The sequence below is a fragment of the Sander vitreus genome, chromosome 3 (genome assembly GCF_031162955.1).
Source record: "Sander vitreus isolate 19-12246 chromosome 3, sanVit1, whole genome shotgun sequence".
Lineage (NCBI taxonomy): Eukaryota > Metazoa > Chordata > Actinopteri > Perciformes > Percidae > Sander > Sander vitreus.
In genome coordinates, this window is record NC_135857.1 from 7112203 (window position 1) to 7125094 (window position 12892).

General features: G+C 42.0%; 1 protein-coding gene across 1 annotated transcript in view; it reads right to left on the reverse strand.

The window, feature by feature from the left end:
- Window positions 1-12892, reverse strand: part of sez6b (seizure related 6 homolog b) — a 218763-nt gene that overhangs the window by 70495 nt on the left and 135376 nt on the right. The window contains exons 4-5 of the mRNA XM_078244986.1: window positions 10182-10367; window positions 1582-1750 (exon numbers count right to left, since the gene is read on the reverse strand). Coding sequence (XP_078101112.1) covers window positions 1582-1750; window positions 10182-10367 — 355 coding nt within the window. The remainder of the gene's footprint in view (window positions 1-1581; window positions 1751-10181; window positions 10368-12892) is intronic.

The window sequence follows — 12892 nt, forward strand, 5'->3', positions numbered from 1 at the left end:
TTTCTGCCTCCACCTGTTCATCAGTGGATAGTGTGATAGTTGCATGTGCACGTTATTGTACGTGTACAAACAAAACGGGGATCCATTCAACAAAAGACAGCTCCATAGTGCTATGAAAGTTTAAAAACTCCACAGGATAACTTTATTTTGTATTTTGTAATTTTCCATTCTAATATATGAATCAGATTCTTAGCTGTCCTCACCACCACTACCAGCGGTGGAAGAAGTATTCAGATCCTTTTACTTAAGTAAAAGTACTAATACCACATTGTAGAAATACTCTGTTACAAGTGAAAGTCCTGCATTTAAAAGGTTACTTAAGTAAAAGTATGTAAGTATCATCAGGAAAATGTACTTAAAGTATTAAAAGTAAAAGTACTCAATGCAGAAAAATCCTCACATTAAATAGAAACATAGAAACTGGAAACGATCCAAACAGTTGTGTCAATTAGTGTTTAATGGTCTAATCATTTCAGCTGGACTTGACTTGTAGGCCGTTATATTGCTGGTTATTGTATTGTTACTTTATAGACTGCATATGTTTTGTGTGCAAAAACTCTTAATGTGTAAAGTCACTAGTAACTAAAGTTGTCAGATTAATATAGTGGAGTAAAAGGTACAATATTTCTCTCTGAAATGTAGCGTAGTAGAAGTAGAAAGTGGCATGAAAAGAAAAGACTCAAGTAAAGTACAAGTACCTCAACATTTGGACTTAAGTACAGTACTTGAGTAAATGTACTTAGTTACATTCCACCACTGACCATTACCACAGAGGAGCCTATTTACTAAAAAATGTACTGAACTGCGTCCTCTGACAGCAGAAATTTATAATTCAACTTGAAATCAAGTTTCAATCATCGCCTTTAAAAAAAAATCAGAATATTTATTAGATGAAAATCTGTGAAAGCTGAAAACAATGAATTGAATTTACGGTTGCTAGGCGACCGCTCCAGATGAAGTTATTTTAACGAAAATACAATTTTATTGCAAGTATAAAGGTCCCATGACATGGTGTTCTTTGGATGCTTTTATATAGACCTTAGTGGTCCCCTAATACTGTATCTGAAGTCTCTTTTCCGAAATTCAGCCTTTGTGCAGAATTACAGCCACTAGAGCCAGTCCCACAATGAGCTTTCCTTAGTATGTGCCATTTCTGTGTCTGTAGCTATTGAGGAGGAGAGGGGGGGCAAGGTGGAGGGTGGGGTTGTGGCCTTGATCAATTGCCACTTTGCTTGTTTGAAAGCCATGATGTCTCTCTCTCATGGGTGGGCCAAATTCTCTGGGCAGGCAAAGCAGAGAAAGGGGAGGTAACCTTGCTTCTTATGACCTCATAAGGAGCAAGATTCCAGATCGGCCCATCTGAGCTTTCATTTTCTCAAAGGCAAAGCAGGATACCCAGGGCTCGGTTTACACCTATCACCATTTCTAGCCACTGGGGGAAAATAGGCAGGCTGGGGGAACGCATATTAATGTTAAAAAACCTCATAAAGTGAAATTTTCATGCCATGGGACCTTTAATACCCATTTTTTATGTTTATAATGTCCAACCATCGTAATACAAATCCTGAATGTCCTGCTTACCGATCATCATCCTCAGCCAATGCCACCTTCTCAAAGTGGATATGTAGTCTGTGGCCCTCAGGGGCCTCCAGCAGCCAGTGGCAGGTCAGGTTGTTGCTGTAGTTGCTGGGAAACCCAGGAGAGACGATCCGTCCGACTGTGACGTTCCTGATCAAACCACCACACGCAGCTGAGAGAGAGGAGGAGGGAATGTGAAGATGAAATGCAAAACTGCACTCACTTAATTAAATTCAATTTCAATTCAATTTAATTTATAGTATCAAATCATAACAAAACTTATCTCAAGACACTTTACAGATAGAGTAGGTCTAGACCACACTATAATTTACAAAGACCCAACAATTCCAGTAATTCCCCCAAGAGCAAGCATTTAGCGAGGAAAAACTCCTTTTTAGGCAGAAACCTCAAGTGGTGAGGAAAACAGCAAATAAAAAATCTCTCTAAAATACAAGACTAGGTGGACTGACAGACAAGTACTGTTTGGTCAATGTGCTTGCTTTCGGGCAAATTGTTAAACAGTCTGTGGTGTCTATAATGTGAATTCTTGGATACTAAATGTTAATCTGCACTTTTCTGTAATGTCCCAGCCATCTTTGTTTCTACAGTGTACTGAATTGGCATATCACAGCCACATTTGAGTCTATAAACAAAGACTCACTGTAAAGCTTTCATTTTATTGAATAGAATAGTTCTAACAGGTATCTGTAGAACATGACATTAGTTCATTACAATACAACTGAAAACATGATTGCCGCAAATATTGATCAAAGCAAATACCTTAAATTAAAAAGTAAAATAATGAAGTCTGGCATTTCAGAAACGGATACACGTTGAGCAGATAAGCCTCTGTGTAAGCTCGTAGCTCATGCGCCATCTGCGGAGGCGACGCAGATGGCTCCCAGTACATCATTTATTAATCGTCTCGCGCGACGATTAACAAAGCTTAAAAACCTCTTGAGGATGTAACTGAGGACTGTTTATTTGTTTAATAATTCTGAATATCTTTCCAAAAATAATGTTCCTGTTACTCAGAATAATCCACATCTTTCTTTGAAACTGCTTTCCACCAAATACATAAGAAAACTGTTGTTGTATGTACAACAATTCGTATGATATCCTATGAAATTAGGCTACCGCTAGCTGGTCTCATGACAGTTAAGGTTAGCGGTCTTTTGAGTTACATTTAGCTAAGAAAAGGTGACTGTGAGCCGGGTACAGAGCACCGTGAGGGGACAGTACTTTTAAGAGGCCATTACAGTTGAGTTTAGCCGACAAAAGTTGACAGTCATGGGGTGATTAGGATTAGAAAAAAAGATTGTGGGGGACTTCCGGTGGAGTGGTGTGATGGAGTAGTTGCATTTCTCCCTCGCTCCCACCCTCTTCATCTTTAACCTTCTTTTACAGTCCAACCAAAGTGCTGCAACTAGCCACTTATATTTAACTATATTTGGCAGCACCTCGCCATGATGAGAGGATGTCCAGCAAGCTGAAGAAAGATGACCAGAAGATGGGTGACTCGATATCAGGCGCCGTAGTATCCACGCTAACGGCTATGTTAGCTAAGCACAAGGCCTTGCTCTTGGCTGAATTCAACACAGTGTTTTCCAAACTCGAAAAACTGCGGAGGCTAAGCTAGCAACGGTGTCTGAGGTGAATGCAAGGCTACAAGCTAAACTTATCGATCTGGAAAACACAAGCCGACGAAACAACATTAGAAAAGTCGGCCTCCCTGAGAACATTGAAGGTGCTCAGCCGACAGCTTTTTTTCTCAACTTCTAGTTGAGGTTCTTGGCGAACATATACTGCTTTCAGCCCCGGAGCTGGAACGAGCTCATCGCATGCTAGCTCCGAAATCAGGCCCACAGCCTAGGGCTGTTTTGATGCGGTTCCACATATTTCAGATCCGTGAGTTGGTTGTGCGCGAGGCTCGAAGGCTGTGGGGCAAGCTGCAATACAAGGGTTCCCCGATCCACATCTTTGAAGATTACTCTCCCGAAGTAGTCGAGCAACGCTCCGCATACCGAGATGTGATGAAAGAGCTCTACAACCAGCCTCAGACCCACTCTGCACTACCCGGCCAAGCTGTTTATTAGGACCGGAGAAGGATTGGGATGCAAGCTCACTTCCCCTAAGGCTGCTCAGGATTTCATCTCTTCTCAGCACCGACGCAGTTCGGGACCCACGGAGGATTGAACTTGCCTGGCGACAGAGCGGCTTAGTTAAAGCTGCCCGAATAGCTGGTTTTTGCTAGTTTCATGCCCTCATGAGGGGCTAATGTAGCTTGATGGCTCTCGGCAGCGGGCCACTGTTAGCACCTGGCCTGCTAGTGCAGGCAAACCCCCTGCTTCGCTATGTGCTGATCTGGTAAGACTGCTCCTAGATTCATAGCTACAAGCTGCTAATGTTACCTCAAGCTTTTCTTATGGCTGTTTGTGTATTTATGTTCCTCTACTAGCCTTAGCTGGTGTAGCTAGTGTTCAGCTGGCACATTTAAATTTACTCTTTGCCTGGGCTGGACGGGGCCGCTGTGGACCTCACATAGTCGAGGCTGTGATGTAGCAACACATTTCAGCTATGTTTCTTTGACTAGAGTTTAACTATGCTTCTCCTGTTCAAAGCTGTAGCGGCAATGCAGTAATCCTTTTTGTGAATCTGTATTCTCATTTCTTTGACGAGGTGGAGACCTCAATTACTGTACCTTATGCACATAATGCTGCCAAGCGGGTGGCCTGTTTGTACTGATATCGTTCTGGTATTGGACTGATCTGTTGTTTTGGGAGTTGGGGACACTGGGAACCCATGTGGATGTGTAGATGGCACACCATTGTGTAATGGACACTCAAGGTACGGTTAGTTATCGGGGATTTCAGGTCAGGGAACTCAGATTTGATCGATGGTTACGTGATGTTCTATTCTGCCTGTTCTATATGTGTGTGTGTGGTTGTGTCGTTTGTGTCCCCTTTTTTTCTCTTTTTTTGGCCGCTTTGCTGTAGTTGCCAGCAAATTGCAAAACACACCCGTCACTTTGGCCAGCGTCTATGGCCCCAACTGGGATGACTGAGCATTTATATCCAAATTTTTCACATCGCTCCCAAACATCATCATATCATTGTGGGAGGAGATTTTAATCTGGTCCAGGAGTCCAGGACCCTATACTGGACAGATTGTCGAACAAACCGTACTCCATAACTAAATCAGCCAAAACTCTGCATGCCTTTGCCAAACGACTTGGGCTCACTGATCCATGGAGGCACACGTCTCCCACGGCCAAATCATTCTCTTTTTTTTATCATGTGCACCACACCTACACTCGTATGGACTTCTTTCTTTTAGACGATAGGCTGCTCTCCAAGATTAAATCCAGCGACTACCACAGCATCGTAATATCAGATCACGCAGCAACCTCCCTTGATCTCTACTTTCGCGCTCACTCTAACCCCTTCAAGAAGTGGAGGTTTAACTCCTCTCTACTCGCGGAGGATCACAATAAGCAATTCCTACACTCTCAAATCACTCTATTTTTTGAGCTCAATGATCTGTCGGACAAAAACAGAGGCGTACTATGGGAGGCTTCTAAAGCCTATATCAGAAGACAGCTTATCTCCTTTGTTTCCTAATTTAAAAAGAGTCGAAATGTCCCGAACGTTTGACTTACTACGGAAAACTAAGGACATCGATGACAAACACGCGGCCAGCCTAGACCTTACTCTTTACAGAGAACGTCTTAGGCTGCAAACAGACTTTGACCTTTTATCTACGACTAAATCCAAGCTTCATCTGCTCAATTCTAGACAGCGCTTTTTTGAGTCAGGGGATAAAGCTGGGAAGCTTCTGGCTCATCAGGCCAGAGCCGAGGCAACCTCACGGTTAATTCCTGGCATCAGAGCTGACTCAGGCGAGATCCACACTGATCCTATCAACATGAATGAAATATTTGCCAAATTCTATGCTGAACTGTATACCTCTGACTGCCCTCCCGTTGCAGATGACACGCTTAATGATATAACCTTCCCCCAAAATAGACGTTGAATCCGCAAATCACTTGGGTGGTCTTATAACCACCGCTGAGGTTCTAGGAGCCATTAACTCACTACAGAGCGGTAAATCCCCAGGGACAGGATGGCTTCACTGTAGAGTATTACAAAACATTTTCCGCTCTCCTCACGCCAGTCCTGAGAGAAGTGTACAACGAGGCATTTCGACATCGTCGCCTGCCGGACACCATGTCGAAGGCCACTATCTCTATCCTAATTCTTAAGAATGGGAAAGATCCCCTTGCTCTGCGGCAGCTATAGACAAATCTCACTCCTCAATGTGGACCTCAAAATTCTCTCAAAGGTTCTTGCACTCCGTCTTCAACGGGTGATGCCCTCCGTTATCTTGCTAGATCAGACAGGGTTCATGCCTGGCCGACAGTCATCCCACAACACTAGACGCCTACTTAACATCATTCACTTATCGAGTAATGATATCCAGGAAATTGTGGTGTCCCTCAACGCCGAAAAGGCCTTCGACAGGGTCGAGTGGGGGTACCTATACGAGGCAATGGACAGGTTTGGCCTGGGTGACAATTTTATCCTTTGGGTCAGATTATTATATTCATTCCCCGATGGCCTCAGTTCAAACTAACGACACATTGTCTCCCTTTTTCTCACTCCGGAGAGGCACCAGGCAGGGCTGCCCCCTGTCGCCACTCCTGTTCGCTATCGCGATAGAACCTTTGGCCGTTTGGCTTCGCTCGGAGGAAGGTTTCAAAGGCATCACACGGTCTGGCACAACTCATAAAGTTTCATTGTATACGTATGACTTGCTCCTGTACATCTCTAACCCAGCCGCCTCGCTCCCTGTGATTTTAAACATTCTCGATTGGTTCGGTGCGTATTCCGGCTACAAGCTCAACTATCAGAAAAGTGAGCTCCTACTGAGCTCTCTGGCTATGCAGCTCCCACACTGTTTATCGTCATTTAAGTGGGTGGAGGACGGATTTCGCTACTTGGGTTTTTTTTATTATAAAGGCTGTATCAGACATGTTTCGCAAGAACTTCTTACCTCTGGTCGAAAAAACTGAAAGCGATTTTGACCACTGGTCGGTCTTACCACTCTCCCTTGTGGGCCGGATAAATTTGATTAAGATAGTTGTCCTCCCCAAATTTCTTTAACTTTTCCAGCACATCCCGGTACTTATCGTTACATCTTTTTTCGACAAGCTGGACAGGGCAATATCTAAATTTCTATGGGGCAGCAAACCTGCTAGAATCCGAAAGGCGATACTACAGTCTCCGAAGGCTGAGGGGGAGTGGCGCTCCCTGACTTCAAACAATACTACTGGGCAGCTGATTTGCAGAAACTCCTATACTGGATGAGCAAGGACTGCACCTCACTACGTGGCTGGGTATATTTGGAAAGGGCGAGTTCACACCTTTCATTGCGGTCGGTCCTCTGCTCCCAACTCCCTCTGCCTTCAACATCTGTGGGAACATGCCCGAATGTATCCATCTCGCTCAAGATCTGGAGTCAGGTTAGGAACCACTTTGACTTACAGGGCCATTCCATCTTGTCCCCACTGCTTAAAAACCATGTCTTTACACCTTCAAGTTCAGATCTGCGGGCGATCTGAACATGACTATTATGGACCAACAATGGGACCTTGCTATGACTATGGTTCACTCATCCTCCATATGTGCTCGTCATGGCCTAATCCAATGCAAGGTCCTTCATAAAGTCCACAACAAACAAATCCATAACAGGTGTAACCAGTCTCCTGCCAACCATACTCATATGTTTTGCCCTAAATTAACAACTTTTTGGATGAGCATTTTTGATACCATGAGTAGAGCCTACGAGCACATTATCCCCCCTAACCCTTTGTCAGCCATTTTTGGCATTTCCCCTGACGCTAACCTCCCTGTTGCACTGAAGCAGGCCCTGGTGTTTACATCTCTGCTAGCCCGGAGACTGATCTTGTTCAACTGGAAGCTTTCCCTGAAGCGGGTCCCCGTTTTGGACCTGTACTGGGTTGGTTTGCAGGTAGGTAGGGGACCTGAGGGGAAGTGACATATCAGTTCTACTATGCTGTATTCACTTTGTTCACTGTGTTGTGTCACTTTTGTGTTAAAATTCAAATAAAAAAAGTTGGGAAAAAAGAAAAAGAAAAAAAGATTGTGGAGTACCCCCGGGACATGAACACCTGTTTCCTGGGTAAAAGTCTTGTGTTTTCCCAGACAAACTCCGCTCCCCACTCCTTGAAAAACCAGTGTTTTATGAGCCATTCATCGACCCCTACCTCCTCCCTACGTGGACCAGAGCGCTCTTATACAGCGGCAGTCAATGTGATGCATACAGTAATAAATACATGGAATACATACGAATTACAGTGCATTACTTTTCGTAGCTATATGTACGTCTGGTTCATTAGAACAGGCTGTGAGAAAAGATGTACTTGGAATCTATGTGAATCGACCATTCAAATTGACCAAATGACTACTGTATACTGTCAGAAAGTGCTGTTCAATGTAGATGTATCACTTATCCATCACCTTTGGTTTTTAATTCAAGAGCATGATGGGAATCAAAAAATGAGGTGAGAAAGATAGCATCATAAGAGATACAATCAGATTCATCAAAATCCATCTAGACTTATAGGAAGGAGTTTGTGTGCGTGTGTGTGTGTGTGTGTGTGTGTGTGTGTGTGTGTGTGTGTGTGTGTTGTGTCCCAGCTGATCTGGTCAAGGTTATTCATGCAGACAAAGCTTAATTAAAGCAGAGCAGGAAGAATACACCCAGTGGCATCCTGCCCAGCCTTCAGTAATCAAACCCCAATACACCTGCTTCACACACACACACACACACACACACACACACACACACACACACACACACACAATCAAGATGGCAGAGATACAGATGTACAGCCACACAAACGCCCTCTTTGAAATTGCTTTCAGAAAAAACATTCCCTGTGCTGTTACTCAGAGTCGATCAGAAAATGGTCACTTATTACTCATCAGCCAGCCTCATGGGAGCAAAGAAAGAAAGATTCATGAATCTTTCTGTCTTTGCTCCACAGGCATGTGTGGATGATGATCATCATCCACACATGCCTGTAGGACTCCAGGTCTGTCTCTATGCCTGTGTGACAAAGGACCAGAAGGTCCAATAGATAACTGTTGGCTACAAGTCTTCTAAAAACAATTACCCAAAATGCTGTGGTTGCTGATGGGAAATGAAAAGCTGGCAGAGAACGACTGACGCACAGTTAACACTGAATCAGAAAATACTGAACAGTAACAGCACAGCCTCAGTAAGTCTTAACCAAAGCAGAGGTCAGGATCACTGACATGACTATACCAAGCTAATGCCAAGTACTGTTAATGATAAATGAAGATTATAATATTGTAAAGGTTTCTTTAAATACATTTATTTTATAAATATTATCATCATGTTAAAAAGATATAATAGCAATGCAAATGCTGGTAATGCTATGAATATTTATGCTAATAATAGGTCTAGTGCTAATGTTATATATAATAATATAAACAAAACATTAGTTTATCAATACATTTATACGTATCAAATAATAATTGTTTTTCATTGTGCAGTAGCTTTATAACACCATTAATAAATTATAAATTAATTGTTAATTAAACTTAAGTTAATAGTTATTTTACCGTTAATAAACAATGAAATGATTTCTGTTTACTAATTATTAGTAATGTTATAATTTTATTTTATCATCAGTTTAGTGTAATATAAAATAATTAGTTCATGCATTAAGATTAATACTTTGTCAATGGTTAATAATGGTTTTGTAAACCATCTATAAACATTATTTGGATGGTTTATAAAGTAATACTGATAATTAGTTAATAATTAATAAGTGGTTTATAAAGCATCAGGTCACTATCTAAAACATGTTTATAGAAGCTTTACAAATTATTGATTAACCATTACCAAGGTATTATAATCATCTGTTGCAACTTTATAATCGCCATCCAAAGAATGTTTAGTGACAGTTTACAAACCATTTTGGTAATCATTAACAAACATTATGTTAATGTTATGATATGTGCAACAATAATCTAACATAAATTCTAGCATTACTAATAATGTAAGCTAATAATCATTGCTTTGTTTGTTAACAGTAAAATCACTTTTAAGTTTAATTAACTATCAATTTACTATTTATTAGTGATGGATATTATGAAGTCTTGTCTTATTTTTAACATCTCTATTATTATTTCATTGTATCATTCATTTTCGTCATACACAATATGTTTAAATAGCCTAGTTTATAATAATAATGCTAATGCTAATACTGCAAAGAAAGTAACAGAGTGACAAAATGCTTAAAATAATAATTATTATTATTCTGACAATGGTGATATTGCATCAGAGTTCTGAGTGAGAAGCTGGAATACATGGCATTTATTTTGAATCATCTTTAAATGATGACAGATAATTAGAAAACAGATTTGTAATGAATAGACTGTGTCGTTACTGAAATCCAGTGACATCTCTGTAAGGATTTTAAATTGTCCTTCCTATCTGAGGGCTGTGGATATCCAGGATGAGCTTTGGTTGGCTCTTCTCCCTTCTCTTACCTAGGCAGTGTGGTTCCTTGCCACTCCAGTAGGGGGTGCTAGCATTGCGGCAGGTCAGCAGACTGGAGCCCTGCAGCATGTAGCCGCTGAGACAGGAGAAGAGAGCCTCGCCTCCAGAGTGGAGACTGCTCACTGATACATCGCCATAGAGAGGCCGCCGGGGGAAGACACAGCTCAACACAAAGGCTGCAGAGACACAGAGAGAGACAGACATGAAAGAGTCAGAGAGACAGAAGCTATGTTTCCATCCACACGTTTTTATCCGAATTGAGTGATATCAAATGAAAAATGCCTTATGGAAACAGTAAAATTCGATTGAATTTCATGAATATCGACTCAAAGGAAATATGTTCGGTCTCATCGGATTTTATCTTGATCGATATACAGCTTATGCGATAAACGCTGATGGAAACGTTATTTGCCGAATAAATAATGAATTGCGATTAAGTTTTAGGTCATTTTATGGTTGCAACCCACCACAAAACGAAGAAGAAGAAGTTTTAGTTAATTTCCGCCCAGTATTTCGGCTCTGTTTGCACACATGGCGGGTGTCAACAAAGACAGATGTAAGTGTACGAACAAGGAGACGCACTACCGGGAGTGCCGACACAAATGTCCCTTATGATGCAACGATCGTCTACCACAGCCTGTAGTACGATTGATGGCCAGCCCTTTCTATTGACAAAATCCCTGTAGCCTTCAGCAGGGGGTCTAATCGGGACGTGAGTCCCGTCTATTGCGCCATACACCTGTGGCACAAGGTGCGCTCTGGAGTTACGCAGCGAGATATCATGCGCCTCATCCACTCCAGGTAGGTATATATACCTTCGCATCATCCTCGTTCGTATGGCATTGCACACGGCGTAAACACACCGGTGCACGGTGGTTTTGCTGACTCCAAACGTTTCGCCTACCACTCTGTACTCTGCGCGTGTAGCCAGTTTGTAGAGCGCAATGGCGATGCGCTTCTCGGTTGGAACCGGAGGGCGATAGCTTGCGACATCTGGGGAAAGGGACGGGCCAAAAAAATTACACAACAGGTCAAATGTTGTCTTGGTCATCCGAAAATGCTTCAACCAAAGGGTTTCCGTGAAGTGTCTCTGAACCACGATCGTTCCCACACCACAGGCCGCCTCCGTTGTCGTCGGGCATTTACGTGCATCTGCATCTGCATCATCATAGCAATGTGTTGATAGCGTCGTTGTTTTCTTATTATAGCTTGACATGTCGCTATCAGCTGGCACGTAAGCACTATTACAACTTGTGCAATATTGATCATTTATTGGTAGATGGCACAATCCATTTTGTCTAGCAAAACTTTGTTAGCAAATGTTTGCTTGAATGTTGTGCGATTCAGTGCGAAAATTAATGGAAACACCTTAAGATGGCTAAAATCAATTTGATATACCAATTTGATCGCAAAACAGCATGTGACGTCATTACGCACAGGTTTTTATTCACTTTAAAGCCGTTGGATGGAAACACACTCTCACCAGCTTTATTCACATGAGTTTTTTTTACCGAACTTTAGATAATTCAATTGACAATTGGATGGAAACTTAGATAAAGACAGAGAGATAGAAACAGAGAAAGAAATGAAAGAGACAGAGGCAGAGAGAAAGAAACAGAGAAAGAAATGAAAGAGACAGAGGCAGAGAGATAGAAACAGAGAAATAAATGAGTAAGAGAGACAGAGAGATATAGAGGTAGAAAGCCAGATACAGAGAAAGAAATGAAAGAGTCAGAGAGACAGAGATAGAGAGATAGAAAGACAGATACAGAGAAAGAAATGAGTCAGAGAGAGAGAGAGAAAGACAGACGAAGAGACACAAAGGGAGAGATCATTAAGCTGAAAGGCAGTGAAATTTCAGCAAGAGCTGAAGTTTGGTTTCAGAAGTTGAAAGGACTCAGTGAAGTTATAGTTTAAACTAGCGGCTCATGTGTCACACCAAAAAGAGATTCCTGCCAAATTCCGTACTCAATGAATAAAATGGTCTTCTTTAAGCTATAAATGGTTTGGGTCACGGGAGATTTGTTTTTTTGCACAAAAATCTCAAAAAGTCTTAAACAACTCCTAAAGTTATTGGTGAAAGTATGTGAAACAGCAAAAATGGGCAAAACTGTATCTCAATCCAGACAGCTAGCTAGACTATCTGTCCAATCTGAGTTTGCTCTCGCACAACTATTTTGCAGCGGCTCCGTGCGGAGTTTAGCACCGCCCACGCCGATTCTGATTGGTTTAAAGAAATGCCATTAAACCAGAGCACGTTTTCTGGCAAAGCGAGACTACCTTAACTACAATGGTTCACATAGTAAATTCAGTATAATGTACATTCCCACAGCACTAATTCAATCAATACAACAACAACTGAGGCATGTCATACTCTGCCTCACCAACATGACATCATGACTTTGCCTAAACATACACAACACTTTCCTAAAGCCAAGTGTCGTGTTATCTGTACGCATTTTGAGCTATCCGCATGTATGTCTATGCTGTACAGCTGACGGCAGTCTGCAACGGCACAGAGTAAACATACATGCAACTTTCTAAAGCCACATAGCGTGTTATTGCGAGGCTACGTGTTATTGCGAGGCTACGTGTTATCGCGAGGCTACGTGTTATCGCGAGGCTACGGTTGGGTTTAGGAAACGTCACACGCGGGTTGGGTTTAGGAAAAGAAAAAACGTGGAAAGGAAATGTCACACGC